General features: G+C 35.9%; 1 protein-coding gene across 1 annotated transcript in view; it reads right to left on the bottom strand.

The window, feature by feature from the left end:
* LOC138318921 (GRB10-interacting GYF protein 2-like) overlaps positions 1-21319 on the bottom strand; it is a 29806-nt gene that overhangs the window by 8233 nt on the left and 254 nt on the right. Inside the window, exons 2-27 of the mRNA XM_069261775.1 lie at positions 20453-20519; positions 19347-19566; positions 18908-19028; positions 18279-18393; positions 17287-17441; positions 15837-15965; positions 15489-15580; positions 14563-15141; positions 13005-13083; positions 12503-12604; positions 12245-12309; positions 11820-11941; positions 10957-11118; positions 9839-9990; positions 9410-9507; positions 9119-9268; positions 8607-8767; positions 8113-8272; positions 7648-7731; positions 6956-7084; positions 6529-6620; positions 2042-2153; positions 1489-1697; positions 1230-1347; positions 688-896; positions 431-548 (exon numbers count right to left, since the gene is read on the bottom strand). Coding sequence (XP_069117876.1) covers positions 431-548; positions 688-896; positions 1230-1347; positions 1489-1697; positions 2042-2153; positions 6529-6620; positions 6956-7084; positions 7648-7731; positions 8113-8272; positions 8607-8767; positions 9119-9268; positions 9410-9507; positions 9839-9990; positions 10957-11118; positions 11820-11941; positions 12245-12309; positions 12503-12604; positions 13005-13083; positions 14563-15141; positions 15489-15580; positions 15837-15965; positions 17287-17441; positions 18279-18393; positions 18908-19028; positions 19347-19566; positions 20453-20484 — 3765 coding nt within the window. The 5' untranslated portion in view covers positions 20485-20519. The remainder of the gene's footprint in view (positions 1-430; positions 549-687; positions 897-1229; positions 1348-1488; positions 1698-2041; positions 2154-6528; positions 6621-6955; positions 7085-7647; positions 7732-8112; positions 8273-8606; positions 8768-9118; positions 9269-9409; positions 9508-9838; positions 9991-10956; positions 11119-11819; positions 11942-12244; positions 12310-12502; positions 12605-13004; positions 13084-14562; positions 15142-15488; positions 15581-15836; positions 15966-17286; positions 17442-18278; positions 18394-18907; positions 19029-19346; positions 19567-20452; positions 20520-21319) is intronic.

Raw genomic sequence — 21319 nt, 5'->3', positions numbered from 1 at the left:
GACCATATTTCCTGATTGTAACACTTACTATCTACAGAGGTGGCCATATTTCCTGATTGTAACACTTACTATTTACAGAGGTGACCATATTCCTGATTGTAACACTTACTATTTACAGAGGTGACCATATTTCCTGATTGTAACTCTTACTATATTACACATCCAGAATGGCCAAATTTCCAAAATGTTACACGTCTAGAAATAATTCAAAGAGGTGCCCTAACCAGCAAATGTTGAGGATTTTACACTATACTAAAATAATTTTTCTTTATGATTACTATGACTAAACTACAATTGATATTTGCCATATTTCAAAACAACTAGTTCACAAAGTCCATAATCTTTTTTGAAAGAGACCTCAACAAACAAATTTTCTAAAATTTAGTCTTTTTATCAATGTGTACCTTCAGCACTGATCTCGGAAATTTACCTCCTCTTTCTTCATCTTGGATGGCTTTAGCTTACTGGTGGTATTAAGGACTGGTGCTGAGGTATTCACTTGTCCACCCTTCAGGGCTGGGAACTCTGCATTGTTGGTTTGTCCGCCACTAAAACATCACAAAGTCATACCATTAGGTATTTGTAACTTTTCATTTTCCACTTCTCTTTTGTAAAAAGAAACTTTTGGGCTTAGACCATTTGAAATATGGTACATAATTTCAGACAATTTTGCATGTCAACATTTACCTATTCCTTGAGGAGGCAGCTGGTGCCCGTTTAGATGAGATGATAGCATCGTCCCAGAAGCCCAGAGATCCTGCACCATTACTGGTGCCGCTGTTCTGTTGTGAGTTTGTCTGGGCTCGGACAGCATTGCCCCACGCTCCCTCACTAGCCCAGTGTGAAGGGGAGGTAACCCCACCCCAAACACTCGCTGCTCCAAGTGTTAAATTCTGCTGTTGACATATACTACAAAATATTACACATCCAGATATATTTCAAAATTTGTTACAAAAAATATTACATGTCTAGAAATAATTCAAAAGTGGGATTACTTCACCCCTAACACAGCAAATGTTGAGGGTTTTTTTAATTACTAAAATAATTTTTCTTTATGATTACTATGACTATAAGCTACAATTTAATATTTGCCATATTTCAAAACAAGATAGTTCACAAAGTCCATAAATCTTTTTTATGAAAGAGACCATCAACAAACAAAGTTTTAATAAAATTTAGTCTTTTTATGAATCAATGTAGACCTTCAGCCACTGATCTCGGAATTTTACCTCCTCTTTCTTCATCTTGGATGGCTTTGGCTTACTGGTGGTATTAAGGACTGGTGCTGAGGTATTCACTTGTCCACCCTTCAGGGCTGGGAACTCTGCATTGTTGGTTTGTCCGCCACTAAAACATCACAAAGTCATACCATTAGGTATTTGTAACTCTTCATTTTTCACTTCTCTTTTGTAAAAATAAAAACTTTTGGGCTTAGGCCATTTGAAATATGGTACATAATTTCAGACAATTTTGCATGTCAACATTTACCTATTCCTTGAGGAGGCAGCTGGTGCCCGTTTAGATGAGATGATAGCGTCGTCCCAGAAGCCCAGAGATCCTGCACCATTACTGGTGCCGCTGTTCTGTTGTGAGTTTGTCTGGGCTCGGACAGCATTGCCCCACGCTCCCTCACTAGCCCAGTGTGAAGGTGAGGTAACCCCACCCCAAACACTCGCTGCTCCAAGTGTTAAATTCTGCTGTTGACACATAATTGAATCAGTATATTGATAATACTGGTAATAACTTATCTGGTACTAACCCTTTCAACAATTCAATATTATAATGAAATGTTCAATCTTCAAATAAGGCAAGTTCTTAGGGCTGAATGTGTTAACTTTATATTTTCACTTTATATTTTCACAGGTTTTAAATTTTGGTTTTAAATTTGAAGTTTAACTACTCCACAAATTTTTCCGTGATCTAATGTTATGATTGTTTTGCAATTACTTTTCGAGAATTTTAATGAAATATTAGTTGGTTTGCATTATTCATGTCATACATTTGTATCCTATCAGCTAAAATATTCATCAATATAGTGTACCTTTGCCTGATTTTGTTGTGATTGTTGCCGTTCATTCTTACGCTCTGTCTCCTGTTTTGACTGTTCTTCTTGGATCTCCAACAGTGTCTTCCCGTTACCCTGACTGGGCATTCTGTGTACAGAGACAGTACATGTGAATTCATTATCTACAATATCCCATTACCCTGACTGGGCATTCTGTGTACAGAGACAGTACATGTGAATTCATTATCTACAATATCCCATTACCCTGACTGGGCATTCTGTGTACAGAGACAGTACATGTGAATTCATTATCTACAATATCCCATTACCCTGACTGGGCATTCTGTGTGCAGAGACAGTACATGTGAATTCATTATCTACAATATCCCATTACCCTGACTGGGCATTCTGTGTACAGAGACAGTACATGTGAATTCATTATCTACAATATCCCATTACCCTGACTGGGCATTCTGTGTGCAGAGACAGTACATGTGAATTCATTATCTACAATATCCCATTACCCTGACTGGGCATTCTGTGTGCAGAGACAGTACATGTGAATTCATTATCTACAATATCCCATTACCCTGACTGGGCATTCTGTGTGCAGAGACAGTACATGTGAATTTGTTATCTACAATATCCCATTACCCTGACTGGGCATTCTGTGTACAGAGACAGTACATGTGAATTCATTATCTACAATATCCCATTACCCTGACTGGGCATTCTGTGTACAGATACAGTACATGTGAATTTGTTATCTACAATATCCCATTACCCTGACTAGGCATTCTGTGTACAGAGACAGTACATGTGGAATCATTATCTACAATATCCCGTTACCCTGACTGGGTATTCTGTGTACAGAGACAGTACATGTGAATTTGTTATCTACAATATCCCATTACCCTGACTGGCATTCTGTGTACAGAGACAGTACATGTGAATTTGTTACCTACAATATCCCATTACCCTGACTGGCATTCTGTGTACAGAGACAGTACATGTGAATTCATTATCTACAATATCCCATTACCCTGACTGGGCATTCTGTGTACAGAGACAGTACATGTGAATTCATTATCTACAATATCCCATTACCCTGACTGGGCATTCTGTGTGCAGAGACAGTACATGTGAATTCATTATCTACAATATCCCATTACCCTGACTGGGCATTCTGTGTGCAGAGACAGTACATGTGAATTCATTATCTACAATATCCCATTACCCTGACTGGGCATTCTGTGTGCAGAGACAGTATGTGAATTTGTTATCTACAATATCCCATTACCCTGACTGGGCATTCTGTGTACAGAGACAGTACATGTGGAATCATTATCTACAATATCCCATTACCCTGACTGGGCATTCTGTGTACAGATACAGTACATGTGAATTTGTTATCTACAATATCCCATTACCCTGACTAGGCATTCTGTGTATAGAGACGGTACATGTGAATTTGTTATCTACAATATCCCATTTCCCTGGATTTCTGTTGCTGTTTACAGAGACAGTACATGTGAATTTGTTATCTACAATATCCCATTACCCTGACTGGCATTCTGTGTACAGAGACAGTACATGTGAATTTGTTACCTACAATATCCCATTACCCTGACTGGCATTCTGTGTACAGAGACAGTACATGTGAATTCATTATCTACAATATCCCATTACCCTGACTGGGCATTCTGTGTACAGAGACAGTACATGTGAATTTGTTATCTACAATATCCCATTACCCTGACTGGGCATTCTGTGTACAGAGACAGTACATGTGAATTCATTATCTACAATATCCCATTACCCTGACTGGGCATTCTGTGTGCAGAGACAGTACATGTGAATTCATTATCTACAATATCCCATTACCCTGACTGGGCATTCTGTGTACAGAGACAGTACATGTGAATTCATTATCTACAATATCCCATTTCCCTGGATTTCTGTTGCTGTTTAGTAGCCTCTAACATAAAGTGACCACTTACACTTGACTAGACCAGGATTTCTGTTGCCTGGATTTCTGTTGCTGTTTTTAAAGTAGCCTCTAACATAAAGTGACCACTTACACTTGACTAGACCAGGATTTCTGTTGTTGTTTAGTAGCCTCTAACATAAAGTGACCACTTACACTTGACTAGACCAGGATTTCTGTTGCTGTTTAGTAGCCTCTAACATAAAGTGACCACTAACACTTGACTAGACCAGGATTTCTGTTGCTGTTTAGTAGCCTCTAACATAAAGTGACCACTTACACTTGACTAGACCAGGATTTCTGTTGCTGTTTAGTAGCCTCTAACATAAAGTGACCACTAACACTTGACTAGACCAGGATTTCTGTTGCTGTTTAGTAGCCTCTAACATAAAGTGACCACTAACACTTGACTAGACCAGGATTTCTGTTGCTGTTTAGTAGCCTCTAACATAAAGTGACCACTTACACTTGACTAGACCAGGATTTCTGTTGCTGTTTAGTAGCCTCTAACATAAAGTGACCACTTACACTTGACTAGACCAGGATTTCTGTTGCTGTTTAGTAGCCTCTAACATAAAGTGACCACTTACACTTGACTAGACCAGGATTTCTGTTGCTGTTTAGTAGCCTCTAACATAAAGTGACCACTTACACTTGACTAGACCAGGATTTCTGTTGCTGTTTAGTAGCCTCTAACATAAAGTGACCACTTACACTTGACTAGACCAGGATTTCTGTTGCTGTTTAGTAGCCTCTAACATAAAGTGACCACTTACACTTGACTAGACCAGGAGCCTCTAACATAAAGTGACCACTTACACTTGACTAGACCAGGATTTCTGTTGCTGTTTAGTAGCCTCTAACATAAAGTGACCACTTACACTTGACTAGACCAGGATTTCTGTTGCTGTTTAGTAGCCTCTAACATAAAGTGACCACTTACACTTGACTAGACCAGGAGCCTCTAACATAAAGTGACCACTTACACTTGACTAGACCAGGATTTCTGTTGCTGTTTAGTAGCCTCTAACATAAAGTGACCACTTACACTTGACTAGACCAGGATTTCTGTTGCTGTTTAGTAGCCTCTAACACAAAGTGACCACTTACACTTGACTAGACCAGGATTTCTGTTGCTGTTTAGTAGCCTCTAACATAAAGTGACCACTTACACTTGACTAGACCAGGATTTCTGTTGCTGTTTAGTAGCCTCTAACACAAAGAGAGACCACTTACACTTGACTAGACCAGGATTTCTGTTGCTGTTTAGTAGCCTCTAACACAAAGTGACCACTTACACTTGACTAGACCAGGATTTCTGTTGCTGTTTAGTAGCCTCTAACATAAAGTGACCACTTACACTTGACTAGACCAGGATTTCTGTTGCTGTTTAGTAGCCTCTAACATAAAGTGACCACTTACACTTGACTAGACCAGGATTTCTGTTGCTGTTTAGTAGCCTCTAACATAAAGTGAACACTTACACTTGACTAGACCAGGATTTCTGTTGCTGTTTAGTAGCCTCTAACATAAAGTGAACACTTACACTTGACTAGACCAGGATTTCTGTTGCTGTTTGTAGCCTCTAACAAAGTGACCACTTACACTTGACTAGACCAGGATTTCTGTTGCTGTTTAGTAGCCTCTAACAAAGTGACCACTTACACTTGACTAGACCAGGATTTCTGTTGCTGTTTAGTAGCCTCTAACACAAAGTGAACACTTACACTTGACTAGACCAGGATTTCTGTTGCTGTTTAGTAGCCTCTAACATAAAGTTACCACTTACACTTGACTAGACCAGGATTTCTGTTGCTGTTTAGTAGCCTCTAACATAAAGTGACCACTTACACTTGACTAGACCAGGATTCTTGTTGTTGTTTAGTAGCCTCTAACATAAAGTGACCACTTACACTTGACTAGACCAGGATTTCTGTTGCTGTTTAGTAGCCTCTAACATAAAGTGACCACTTACACTTGACTAGACCAGGATTTCTGTTGCTGTTTAGTAGCCTCTAACATAAAGTGACCACTTACACTTGACTAGACCAGGATTTCTGTTGCTGTTTAGTAGCCTCTAACACAAAGTGACCACTTACACTTGACTAGACCAGGATTTCTGTTGCTGTTTAGTAGCCTCTAACACAAAGTGACCACTTACACTTGACTAGACCAGGATTTCTGTTGCTGTTTAGTAGCCTCTAACACAAAGTGACCACTTACACTTGACTAAGACGTTGCTTACACTTGACTAGACCAGGAGCCTCTAACATAAAGTGACCACTTACACTTGACTAGACCAGGATTTCTGTTGCTGTTTAGTAGCCTCTAACACAAAGTGACCACTTACACTTGACTAGACCAGGATTTCTGTTGCTGTTTAGTAGCCTCTAACATAAAGTGACCACTTACACTTGACTAGACCAGGATTTCTGTTGCTGTTTAGTAGCCTCTAACACAAAGTGACCACTTACACTTGACTAGACCAGGATTTCTGTTGCTGTTTAGTAGCCTCTAACATAAAGTGACCACTTACACTTGACTAGACCAGGATTTCTGTTGCTGCTGTTGTTGTGAAGAGAACATCTGCTGTCGTTGAGCCTCTGCTTTGCGCTGCTGCATTTGCATCTGTGGAAATCATGAATTTTAGGATACAAACCTTAAATTTAGTTGTACATACCCAGTAATATCATGTTTAGGTTTAGAAAATCATATTTGAATCATATAAAAGGGCCAAAATTCTTGACCAATTTTGTTTTTATTTAGTCAAGTATTTGTTTGTATATGATACATACTGCAAAAGAATTTTAGATAACTAATTTGTTTCTGAGAGACATGATATTAATTTCAATCATTCAAAACTAAAAATAGAAAAAGAATAGAATGAGATTCTGAATACATTGTATATTCTCTCTTTTTAATTTTTCTTTTTTATTCATATAATCTTTACTTTATTAACTTACAGTTTCTTGCTCAAATCGCTCCCTCTCTTCCTGCTCCTGAATTTCTAGAAGGGACTGAGTTTTACTAGGCACTCCGCTGGCCCCCATGGCATTCGACTGTTGGTTAGCCCACTGGGCATGGGACGGTAACTAAAACATTAACAATGGACTATGTATCATATTATCAAGATTTACAAAAGACAACATAGCTATCCTTATACTGTACAGTTGTTAAATTTTGCAGTTGTAAACTGTTTAGGCATTATTCGTGGGGGTTTATTCCTGTGAATTTCCTGAGTAGTCCTTGAAAGCATCATTTAGATGACAGGCTATAATATGTAAAACCATTATTTTGATAAACATTGTGAGGTATTAAATTTCACAAATTTGAGTGGATCTGTAAATTTAGCGAAAGTAAAACCCCTGCGAATAATAGCATCCATAGAGTATTAGCATATTTAACTTTCAAAGAAGTTTTAACTTTTTTAGAATGCTGCAAATAAACAAAACAATTTGCCATATTAACACCCTAACACCGACCAATTTAAACTTGAAAGTAAAACACAAAACTCAATGTGACATTCTAATGATAAGTAGTGTAGGATCAACAGTACTCATAATGTTGTAGCAGCATGTCTGATATTCATCTCGATCCATCAATTTATAACAACATGAAAGATCTTTTTTTTTGTGAATATTAATCTTGTACACACCTGTATTTTTGCCAGCTGTTCCTGTTGAAGTTTGCGGAGTGCCTCCTGTTGTTTCTGTTGTAATTCCTGTAATCTTTGTGCTTCCTAAAAGACATCACATTATATTATCATCTGATCAGAATTGTACAGGTACGTCAGTGACAACACCAGTAACAGATAGATGACTAATCAAGATTAGTGTAGGTGGTGATTTCCCTGAGTATGATAATTTCACAACTTCTTGGGATATTGTTATGTTCACAAATACTTGATTTGGTAAAAATTGAAAATGGTTTAATCATATATACCCTTAAAGCCAGATCTCAAAAACTCAAAATCACTTTACTTAATTTTCTTGTTTTTCATTCAAATCACGAAAATTTTGACTGACGAACATAACCTGCTATACTGTATTAGCTCAAATACAAGTCACATCAGCTATAAATAATAAAGACTAATATATATGTGTCAGCCTGGTTCACATACCTGTCTTTTCTGTATTTCGAGTTGTTTCTGTTTCTCCATCTCCTCTTCCTCTTGTCGTTTTAACTCTTGCTGTCGCTGAATCTCCTGTTGACGGATCAGTTCCTGTCGCTGTATTTCTTGTTGCCGTAACTCTGCTTGTTGTCTATGTAGCTCTTGTAATCTGAACAAAAATAATGTGATATTTGAAGTTATCTTACCGCTAATTCTCTTTGCATTTTCCATGTCTCTCCATATTTTCTTTTAGTTTAGTTCCAATAAGCCAAACTCTTAGAACTAGAGGGTCCAATTTAATTAGAAAGATTGTTAATCCTAGTATCCTTGGATCATTAATCCACACAAATTATTTTAAATGAGATGAATCTGCAGATACCACTTATTAATTTGCTGGAGTAAAATCAGATATGTTCTCTACTATGAATTGGTGTCATTTCATATATGTAAGGATATCTGAAGAGTAGACAAATCAGATGCTGTCAGTTAAAATCTGAACTCACCTCATCTCTTCTTCCTTTCTTCTTCGTTGTTCTTCTTCCTTTTGTCGTCTCATTTTTTCTTCTATTTGTCGCCTCTCCTCTTCAGCTTTTCTCCGCTGCATTTCTTTCTCTTCTCTTAATTGTTTCTCTGCTTCTTCTTTCTGTCGTATTTCTTCCAACTTCTGTAACCATTTTAATTCATTTATATTAAGTAAAAGTCTGACAAGTTTTTTATGTATTTTGGAAAACATTTTGTACAACAAAATTTCACTCCACTTGCTTAAACCAAACATACAGCAATATAAAAAATCATGAAAATATATAAAGTAAACCAAGGAGCATAGAGAAAACCAGTGGACAAAGAGGCCTTAAACTTACCACCCAAGGAAGGTTATATAGTACTGGCACCCCTAAACCAAATTCACATTATCAGAGATTGGGCAGCAACTGAAACTCTTTGACTTCAAGCAGTAATAACAAATCTTGATTTTCTTTGTGCAGGTTTGAAAAGAAACATGTCTTCTGTTACTTACTTTCATTTCCATGTATTTCTGTCTTTCCATTTCCATCCTCTCTTTCTCTCTTTGTATTTCTTCCTTTTGTAATCTAAGTTCTTCTTGCTTTCTCTGGAATAATTCTGCTCGTAGTTTTTCTTCCTCTTCTTTCTGGCGGTCATCAGTTTCCTGCACATAAAAATTTGGTACATTATCATGACAATCAAATTTAGCATTAATTGATTAAATATTTAATCAAAATTTATGAATGATTTGAAACTGCCTTTATTAACAAAACATTCCCACCCCTACTTGAGAGATGTCCATTACCTTTCTAGCCTTTTCTAGTTGAGCTTCTAAGTCTGTAGCGGATATCACAGATTTTGGATCAAGATCCCACACACTCCCTGTGCCCTGGTTTAACAGGTCTGTAAAACACAACCGATCAGTCAAACTACATTTTCACTATTGTAAAACTTATTTCCATTTTTCCTTCTGTTTTCCATATTAATGGTAAAATATCCAATTTTACTAGCTTTATTTTCTTTTTCATTGACTCTTTACCAAATTGACTATGGACTTTCCAATCCAAAATTAAAATGAGTAATATTAGTTTATCTTCACCAAAAGAAATTATTAATTTAGAAATAATTGTAGAAGACACATTAATTTCATTTCTTTGATATAAGGTAAAAAGTTAGACTCTTAAATTTCTGTGTGTATTGGTCATAGAATATGCTAAGACAATTAATGACTTGCCTTGAACTGCAGGGTTAATACTTCCCCATATTGACCCTTCTTCAGTCTGTGGTGGTGACTTGGTGAGGTCAGCGGGCTGAGACATTGAGCGGTGAAAGTTGTGGGACATTGGTCTTGGGGACTCACCACCCACCCGCTCTGTAGGGGGAGACCTGGAAACAAACGACACTCTGCATGGTTATACCATATCAATAATCAAATACATCTCCTCATTAGAATTTAACTGTAAGGTTAAGGAAGGGATGCTTTTGAGTAATTTCAATTTATAATTTCATGTCAACTTTTTATGTTAAAGGACTAGGTATGGTAAGGGTCTTTTGTGGCCCCCAAATGAGCTATTTTTTAAAATCTGTTATTTAAAGATGTTAATCTTGCATTTCAAATATTAAATACATACCTGACATATTTGATAGTGTTTTTAGGTAATATAGCAGTTCTAGTTGTCATGGCAACCATTTTTATTATACATAAATTATGCAAAATGTGAAAAATTCATCAAAATTGGTCTTTTTATGCAGTTTTTCATCTAGTCAACATAGAGCACATTCTAGAACAAACTTTATATTTCTCAAAATGATGTATTCTTCGTGTCTGCTAATTTCCTTAAAATATAAAGTTTGTTCTAGGTTGTGCTCTAATGCTTTTAAAAGAAAAACTATCAAAAAATATGCCAAAATTGACCAAATTTTCAAATTTGCATAATTTATGCAAAGTTACCATGGTGATATAGCAAAATCATACTTTCTGTCAAAAAAAATATCATTAAGTTTTTATCAGGGGCGTATTCAATATTTCAAAAGCAGCAACTTAATTTCTAAATACTTAATTTGAAATTTGGTAGATTTAGGGGCCAAAAAGAGTCATTACCGTATCTAGTCCTTTTGTAAAAACTCTTTAATACTTAATACACATTTTGGGGTTTTATTGACACTTGCTATCACCAATGAAATTGTAGCCATATTTTAGCACTGTCTTGTTTTTATACCTGTAAAGATAAGTCACTATAAAGATACAAACATCTGTGTACATATTACAATCCACTATGTATATTACACTTAACTTGCAAATTTGCAAATTCAAGGTGACAATGTTGTCATCTAAACTTGACTGACTCTTACCTTGGAGACAGTTTAGGTTCGGAGGTCGGGACGCCATGCACAGGTAATATGGGCTGTTTAAGGAGTATTTCTGTGGCCAGCTGTTGCTGGTGTAGAGGAGGCAAGTTTTTAAATTCTTCATTTTCCTGTAACTGTGTCATGACCTGTTGCATTTGTAAGTGTCTGAAACACAAGGATCAAGCTATCAAGACAAATATTTAAGAATAAAATATCCATTTTACAACTTTCTGCACATCACGTATTTATTATCTCTGGCAAAGATGATCCGAAATAATGACCTTGGTTTTCTCTAACAATAGCAACTTTCTAACTCTAACAGCTTATTTTCTGAAATAAGTATTGTTACATTTATAGCTTATTTTCAAACCAAAGTCTCCCAAACCAACTTTATACTATTTACTGACTTGAGTAACTTAAAGATGCTCCACCACTGACAAATAGTATTTTTTCACTATCAAATACAGGAGCAGACGATTTAGTATTTTTCTTCAGTTACAAAAGTTACTTAATTTACACCATCACCACCATTGAAAAGTTTGAGCTTCTAATTTTACTTCAAGTTAAATGCAAAATAATTAATTGCATCCCGAAAAAAATCTGTGGAACTATATCCTATATTGAATGAAGTACTGATTGCCCATGCACCAAAGACAAAATAAATTATTTTATATTATTTTTTTGCGTTAATTAGACATATATATACACGATTAAACACCGATTATTGTTCAAATCATGAATATCATTTATGCTCTGTCGGCGGTGGAGCATCTTTATGTAACTTATCTAAAGTTTCTTAGAACACTTTCAACATACTGTATTCATTCTGAAGTAAGATCAGTAAATAAAGAGCGATGACTACTGACCTGAGGACCATCTGTTGGTGCATCATGTGTTGCTGTAAGACGTACTGCTGTTGTAGAAGTTTTAACTGGTCCTGTTGTTGTTGTGCTGCCAGGTCAGGACTAGCTTGCCTCTGTGGGGAATTCTGATCAACAAAATCAGCAAAACATATTTAAGTATTTTCAGTTTTATTTTTGATCTTGGAATTAAATATTAAACTTGTATACTAACAACTAATACCTCATTATTTATTAAGGGTAATACATACACAGTGGATTATCAATGGATTGTTGGTACATAATTTACCGTCAATGGATCTACATTCCAAATAGATACATATGTAAGCCATAGTAAGAAATGACAACCCTTGGTAGAGATTGAATTTACTGTGAAGGATTTGTCCTGACCTACGGGATGAATGATAAAGTGTTATAAACAGAGTACTCACCAGTAACGGAGGAGGTGCTGCCCCTGGCAAGAACGGCACCCTGCCCCACCTCTTTATTAACTCTCCTAAAATTACAAGAGTCTATTTTCATCACCTATTCCCAAGTCTGAATTCTCAAAAACATTTCTGAATTCCAATGTCCATCAACAAACATATGAATTTTAGATATACTTCATTAACTTCAAATTACATGAGACTGACTGAAACAAGCTAATAACAAGTTCAAGTGAGTTTTATTTTGCAGTTATAGCATCTTACCTAAAGGTGAATACCGATCATCACAGCCACGTTTCACTTTTAAGTTCATGGTAAAATATCCCGCACTAAACCACTCTGCCATTTCACTGGAAGCAAAGGGACCTAACCAAAGAGAAACACATTATTGTTCACATGAAGAAACTTGAGTTAACTTATTATTTAAAGAAATCAAAATGTATTTATCGAGAGAAAATAAACAAGAATTCTTATCATAACAGCTCTACCCTCAATCACTGTAAAGAAAATAATTGCCAGCTGTCAACTAAACTTCACGGGTAACGCATGTGACTTTGCATTTTGTATTGTGTATGATATGTTTGCTCCGCCACTGAAAGGAAACATGTGTGAGTGCGAGCATGAGGCATGGCTACATAATGCTTAGTGATCAGTCAATTGAGGAAAAAGAAAAATATTTTTAAAACCACAGAGGTAGATATTTGTGCTTTTGTTTTTGCTAAAAATGTCTTTTAAAATGATTTGAAGATTTCAAGAAGAGACCTACCTTGGACATCTCCTTGTGGATCTAAATAGAACCATTTCTTTGTATTTTCATCTTCCTGTGTGTTTTCTGCTTCTTCATCCTAGAAGTTCATAAATGACACATCATTTATAAATAATCATTATCAAAAAATGATTCTTTAGCTTTGCGTTACCTTTAAAATAAAGACTATTTCCAAAGGACAAAACAGGACAGACCAGTATATTTCTCAGTTACACCTGCCACACAAACTATAATAATCTGAAGCTTTAAACCATGCACTGTTGATTTTTATTCTTTGATTTTCATCGAAATCTTAACACAACAAGGACATAGTCATTCAGATCCCCCGCCAATGGAGATATCAAAGCTGAAGTAAGTTTGATTGTGGAGACTTATGTGTCAAAAAACCAGGAAAAAGGAAGTTGAGCTAAAGAAAGATGGTGTATAATTCAAGTAGAGCGGGGCTGCAATTGTTGAATCAGGTATACAGCCTTGACATTTATATTAGACTATATACACAAAGATGGGTGGAGTTTTGCAAAGTAACATTTACCATTTACCATGATATTTTCAGCAATGTTTCCATGGTAACGGAAAAAGTGCAAATAATGAAAACCTAAAAATAGCAAAAGGTACAACTAGACCATAAAAAGAATGTGTCTATGAAGTTTCGTGGAAATATCTCTGCTGGTTTTAGAGTTATGCTCCGGAAATGAACCTGCTACAAAAATATGATATTTTCAGCAATGTTTCCATGGTTACAGAAAAAAGCACGAAAAGTGAAAACCTAAAAATAGCAAAAGGCACTACTAGACCATAAGAACAATGTATCTATGAAGTTTCATGGAAATATCTCTGCTGGTTTTAGAGTTGTGCTCCGGAAACTATTCTTACGCAAAAATCTGTCATTTTCAGCAATGTTTCCATGGTTACAGAAAAAAGTACAAAAAGTGAAAACCTTAAAATATCAAAAAGCCCTACTAGACCATAAGACTAATGTGCCTATGGAGTTCCGTGCATATATCTCAACCGGTTTTCCAGTTATGCTCCGGAAACGATTCTTGCACAAAAATCTGCCATTTTCAGCAATGTTTCCATGGTTACAGAAAAAAGTACACAAAGTGAAAACCTTAAAATAGCAAAAGGCACTACTAGACCATAAGACCAATGTGTCTATGAAGTTTCGTGGAAATATCTCTTCTGGTTTTAGAGTTATGCTCCGGAAACGAACCTGGTACAAAATATGATATTTTCAGCAATGTTTCCATGGTTACGGAAAAAATGCAGACAATGAAAACCTAAAAATAGCAAAAGGCACTACTAGACCATAAGACCAATGTGTGTATGAAGTTTCGTGGAAATATTTCTACTGGTTTTAGAGTTATGCTCCGGAAACCATTCGTACGGACGGACGGACAGATGGACGGAGGGACGGACGGAACCCATTTGTATATCCCCCGCCAACTTCGTTGTATCAGCAGGTCTATTAAACAAAACTGTTTCAGAAGCTGTTTGTCCCTATGGACGCCTCTCTGATACATTTGTCACCTGTTTGCTGCTGGTGATACAACATTCCTACCTCTGCCTCGACATCAATAGCTTCCAGGACCATATTCTCAGCCTTTTCCTTAAGTCGGTCCAAAGCTTCTTGTTCCATCTGAGATTCCTTTTTAGACGAGGCTTTCTTTGTAGATTTCTTTGTCTCTGTGGTAGATGGAGCACTTTTCTGTTTTTGAGCACTACTTGTCGTATCACTGAGTTCTGTTTCATCGTTTTTGTTTGCTACAGAAGTCTGTTTTGGAGCTTGAGGAGGCACTGTGGGGGAATCTGATGAACTTGTGTTGTCAGACATTTGAGATTTATTTCTTGGTCGCTCCACTTCCTGTGGGGCACTCTGTTGATTAGATTTGACTCGTTTATTTCTATCGTTATTATCTATCTTATCACGAGGCGACTTGTCCCGATTTTCCTTTACAGACGTGTCTGTATCTCCGTCCCCATTCTGAACGTTAAAATCTGAGTCACTTTTGTCCTTAGAATCATCATTTTGCTGGGAGTCTGTCCCTGAAGGAGCCTCACGTTTTTTGAAGCCTGGAGCCCCCCTCTTTTCCGGGTTCTCCTCGTGATCCCCTCTACCTCCTCTTACCATACCTTTTAACTGCAATAGAACAAATACAGTAATATTTACTTATACATACTACAGATAACAGCCAAGGAACTTGGATGGAGACCTATGCAATTTTCTTTTAATTTCCAATATATTCTCTAGATATGTTTTTTCTCTCTAATATACACAGATGGCACATGATTGTAGATGTATAATCTTATTAACAACCAGTTCACAAATACAAGAGAAGAATGCATTCATAAACATTCTATTTATCATACAAATTATTCTTTGTAAACATAATAAACCTACTCATTTAATCTTCAATAATTTAATATTTGTAATGAGGTACAACATATGTAGAGAGTACAGATTCTCAGAAGACACTCTAACCTTACCTTATTAAAGACAAATGCTCCACTAGAATCAAATGTACCGGGCTCCTCTACATCATCTGAGTCGGGCATACTCCATTCTGGTAAGTTTTCACCTACAACAACAAAACAATTGATAAGAATGATGAACGAAATCAGATTACAAATCAATTATTATTTCTTGTAAGCCACATACAATTTATAGGGTGAAACAATGCATAACACACAAAGTTTTGATGATCCAAAGGTTATTTCTCGATATCTGTACTTTTGTAAGTACTGACAAAGTACAATGTGAAAATGGTGATCAATCTACCGAGTCTATCAAAACTTCAGACATACCTCAAATTCTTTGTAGGGTGAATATCTTACCTTCGTCATCCCAGGACTCACTGTTCCTACTCCTCTGGTATGTCCTGCCCCCACGCTGCACACCGTTTGGACGAGAATCAAAACCACCCCTTTCCCTATTGCTAGGGTCCCTCCAGTTTCCTCGGGCACCTGAAGTTATCAGCATAACAATTTCTATATATTTTATTAAACTAAAATTTCTACCTCTTTAATCATTTATGATAGACTTTGCAACATGTGGTAAAACATGTAATCTAGCGCATAAATGCGTAAGTCATAAAAGTCTATAACAAAATTGATTAGTAGTATCAATTAATAAATCCAGGAAAAAGAAAAGAAGAAAAACTAGAAATATGTCTGTTAGACATTAAGTGCTCGCTAACTACTTCCTAACCTTAATTTCCAGTATGAAATAATCCTCGGCGACAGGTGTCCCCGTGTACATAGCACTTTCGCTCATTATCTCTGGGACTATTGCAAGGAGATGGTTTACACCCTTGGTGTATTGTAATAGATACATTCCTTTACTTCATCAGAACTTTAAATGTGAAATACCTTTGAACTTTGTTAAGTGTGTTCTTTGTTACATAGAAGCGTGTTTATTATTATATACATTGTAGATATTGATACGATAGACTCAAGACTTGATTCGCTGTTCAAAATAGTCGTCCGCTAGAACACTGTCTAGTCTCTGTGCACATGGTGACTCACCTGTGCCACGCTTGAACGCCTTTCTGGGGTACATTAGATCTAGAGCTCAGACACCCAGACTGATATTTTATATTGTCTTTTTTTTTCAATCGTATGATAATGCGCTTCACAATGCGTCTATATTTATCGACTATTTGAACCTTTTTAATACATCATCGGTGAGGTGCATGAATTTCTTGAGACATACAAGCGTTTGTATGTTTATACGCTTCCAGTTCCATAATCCTTTATCGACTATTTAAACCTTAATGCACATTGGTGTACAAAATCGGCGAGGTGCTTGAATATATAGAGAGATGCAAGCGTTTTTATGATTATACGCTTCCAGTTCCAAACGTATTTTTGTGATAAGTGTTTAATCCAGGTACGTTCTTGATTACTGACAATTGCATATGTAAATCGTTGCAAAAGAGTTAATATTTAATTTATGTTTATGTAATCATAAGCTGTGTATGTAACCATAAGCCAAAGACCAACAGAATATAGTTATTCAATACGTAGATCTCACTTCCGGTATTTCATGCGCACTAGGCATAACGGATGTACACAGACTCTACACACGACAAGGAAAACAATAGGGCGAGCGTACTCTGCTCGCCCTAAAAATCCAGGAAAAAGAAAAGAAAACCAAAGTTCAGGATATTCAACGTAAACATCTAATAATAATTGTACAAGTATCTGCTATTTTGTGAAATATTAGTCAGAACTGACACTAAATGTAATTAACACAATGCCATAATTTATTAGATAAGTCTCTTACCCCATTTAGATGAACCTGCTTTACGCCAATCACCATCACCTTCCTCTTCTTCATCTCTACCTCGCCAATTATCTGTGCTACTAACTGATCGTGTGAACTCTCGACGAGGCACGCCCGTTTCATCATACCGATTCTGATAATTACGTTTACTCCCTCTGCAAGAAACAGAAGGAAGGCTCTATTTTGGTCAAATTAAAAATCATTTTAAGTAATTCTTAGTAAGGAAGCGTCATGTTTAAAACTTTGAATAACAATCAGTTATTGGAACAACAATAAATTCCACATACCGAGCATACCTAATGATTTTATAAAGATATATTGAGACTGTTGACCAGAACTTGAACCGGTAGAATTAAATGCCTTACACAGTCTATAAAGAACACTTCATCTTATCTCAACCCTTATCACTGTTGTAGCCTAAGCTGTATTTACTTGATACAGCTAGTACATGTTTGTTGTACAAGTCGTCTTATCACATGGACGAGAAAGATAAGATATATACATGCCCTAACACTAGTATGTAAAATATTAAGGTATATTATGATAAGTCATCATGAATATCCTTGTTCCTTAATGTTATACTATTAACAAAGATTATGGGAAGAAACTGAAGAGATCTGGTGAAAATGACGGTGTATTGTTTTGTTCTTTCTTCCAACAACAAAGCCTCATATGACTGTTCACTACATACAGAAGATAAAGATAAACTTGACCAAATTTTAGAAGGGAACCACCGCACAGAAATCAATAACTTTCAGCTTTAAATCAACAGAATAATAAAACATACAAAACGATATCATTAGCTTAGCAATTCATAGAAAGTGCTTGATTTATAAAATATCGTAATTCAGCTCCTTACCTGTTAGATAGTAATATAGAAAGTAATCAGTAGACAAACTTTAATTTGGTAACTATAACCCTAATTTCTAAACTAAAGATTGACTGATATAGCCCTTTGTGGTTTTCTTGCTATAACATTTGAGTACACTCACACTTCCTCCCATCCGTCTGTTCTGTTGTGACTTGTTGGGCGACCAAACCCTCCACCTCCCGTCTCTTCATATGATGTACCTCTCTGTAAGAAACCTCCTTCTCCTCTTCCACGACCTAATGTTACAAATGGAACAAGTTTTAAAGGATACTTGATATAATTTAATCTGTTCTAATAGAGTTTAAATCTCCTACAATTGTAATGTTATGGATCAAGCTGGATTTACTGAGGAATTCATTTGAACTGGCTCAAAGAAAATCCATAAACTTCAAGCCACCCTGGGAGGACTACAAGTTTAAAGACTGTTTATTCATATATATCCCTATGTTTTCAGAATGTGAGAGAAATTATAATAAAGAGGTCAAGAAAATATATTATGTATCTGGAATAATTGAACATAGCGACTTTTAGAACCTGACATGTCAACAACTTTAATGAAAATTCTTAAAGTCAAACGTATTGGTCATGAAAAAATACAGTTAACCTTTGTTAATATGAAGTTAACAGGATTGGTAAAAATTTGGACTCAGATGAACATTTCATTTGAATGCAAAATGAAAATAGGACCAATTTTTTTTTTAATCAGCCAGAGTCTTCGATTCACACAAGTTCAAGAGTGGAAATACTTACCCAAACCTCTGCCTCGCCCCCGTTCTGGCCCCATCCCTCGACCACCCCTCACCCCAGGGGGGCCTCCTCGTCCAAACATTCGTAAAACTGCCATACTGTTTACACTCTGTGATAGAAGTCTCTGTAAATCAAGGAACGTCAAAAAAATTATCAACATACAACTTCTCACCCCTGTAATTTTAAAATGAACTTATCTAATATTTGAATAAGTAATAGTTCAAATGTGTTTTTAGGAATGAATGGCTTAGACAAGGTGATTTATGGTTTAATTATGCATTATATATTTCTTAAAAGCCATTTATATTTGAGAAAATAGTTTAATACAGTGATTTGTAAGGAAAGGAAAACAAAAGTACCAATGAAAACTTACACTGATCGAAGTATGTCCATGGTTATACAGATTAATAAGTAGATATTTTGACTTTCACTTAAAACATACCTGCTCATCTTCTGAAAGCGGTATGAGTGCAAGGGGCTCTTGTGTTTTTTCTACCAAGACATATGTTTGACCCTCCAGCTCCTCTGGTATCTTACTGTTTGGGTTATATAAAGCTAACATTTCCTCTCGACCGTAACGATAATCTGCTAACTTATATTTCCCAAAGCCTGGTGACGGCGGAGGAGTTCCCAAACTGTTTCCATCGGACAAAGCTCTGAGCCTGTGAAAAACAAAACAAAATGTAAAATAAAAGGAAAAACTATGGCATTTTCACTACTTTGCCTTAGGAAAACAAGTGACAAAATCACTGACTTGGTTTGATTGTGTTATACAAACTCTGTAATGAATCAGAATAGACTAAAAGTTCTCCACTTGGATTACTGCTTTTACACAAGTTGGTACATTAAGATTTTCAATGATACCGTATAGCCAGTTCCTTTCGCGGGGATGACATTTTTGAGAATTTGCAGGATTGGATATTGCTATGATCACAAAGACTTGATCCGTGAAATATTGAGAAATGGTTAATTCATATATAATGATACCTTTTAAGCCAGATTGTAAGGAAAATTTAAACCTTTTTAACTTTTTAAAATTTTTAGCTAAAATTTTGGCTCGCAAAAATAACATGTTATACTGTAGTTGTTAATAAAATATCTGTTAATAAAATATCTTAAATTAATATATACATAATGGGGACACTACATTTATAAGGGTGCAGCCCTTCATGCCCGAAGTGCAAAGTACTTCTAGAGTAACACATACATGAAAATATAAGAAAAAACTCAATCTTCAAATTTCAATCCTAAACACTGACAGCTTCAGTTTGCGGCGGCCATTGTTTACCCACTGTAAAAAATCCCATCAGCGTGAATGCGATGCTTTGAAGTCAGCTAATAGAGTGTTAATTTATGAATACAAATAAAAAGAACATTCAACTTCGATATTTGAACTTTTTAACAGTGCATAATTAATGGTTACTGAAACATCTGGCTGCGCCCTTAAAGGCCTTGCCTTCAGTCATATTAATTAATAAACTTTAATTAATAAACTTAATGGTACCAATACATGAAGAGACCCACACATATTATATGGAAAATGCTTACCATTCTGGGCCAAACTTCAATGTGTCTGCCATCTCTTCTTTCTCTTTTGTCACTTTTTTTTCTGATTCTGAAAAGAAGCCAATATACCTTGATGTCTGATGTAAAAAAAAAGAATTATTCCAAGAGTGGCCCTAATGATGACGACAAAAGTTTATGAAGAAAATTTTATTCTATACATGTTGATGGTACATATGACAATAATGCTATTGTAGAATTTGTCTCCAGTGCCAATGTTGTATCTTGTTTCTGAAATGTCTTGTCTATTGTAGGTTTCTAAAAAATTCTTTTCTCGCTACTTAGAGGTTTCAATTTGTCTTTGGAGAAAACAATAACTTTTAACTGGAGGTGCCCAAATGGTTTGATGGCAAAATGCACTTACGACAGCTAGCTTTTAACAACTAGAGATTACGTTTATATACTGGGTGGCAAAATTCATAATGACATGTTCAACTGATTTTCCTTAACGTAAATAACAATAATGTAATATTTTTATCTGATTCAGTGTGATTTGGACAAAAAATGTACACGTAGTCAATCATTAGGCCTAACAATCTAATGGTTACATTCAGCTATGGGTATAGATCATTAAATGTTACTAACATTGATTGTCACTATGGCAATGCATAGGAACATTTTTTCAATACAGAGCAAAATCCAAACTTGCCAATAACTTTCTGAAAGTTTCATGATCAGCTGTCATTTCCTGAAATGAACACATGTGGCTTCAACTTTGATCTTAATTCACTTTGATCCCATATGCCCAACACACTATTGAGAATAATCCGACGTTTGATGACAAGTCATAAAAGCCATTTTTTAGTATGGGTCAACATTATAAGAAAACAAGAATTACATTAAGTTACGACT

The sequence above is a fragment of the Argopecten irradians genome, chromosome 1 (assembly GCF_041381155.1).
Source record: "Argopecten irradians isolate NY chromosome 1, Ai_NY, whole genome shotgun sequence".
In the NCBI taxonomy this organism is placed as follows: Eukaryota; Metazoa; Mollusca; class Bivalvia; order Pectinida; family Pectinidae; genus Argopecten; species Argopecten irradians.
The sequence above is the reverse complement of the archived record's forward strand: the minus strand, read 5'-3'. Positions and strand labels throughout refer to the sequence as shown.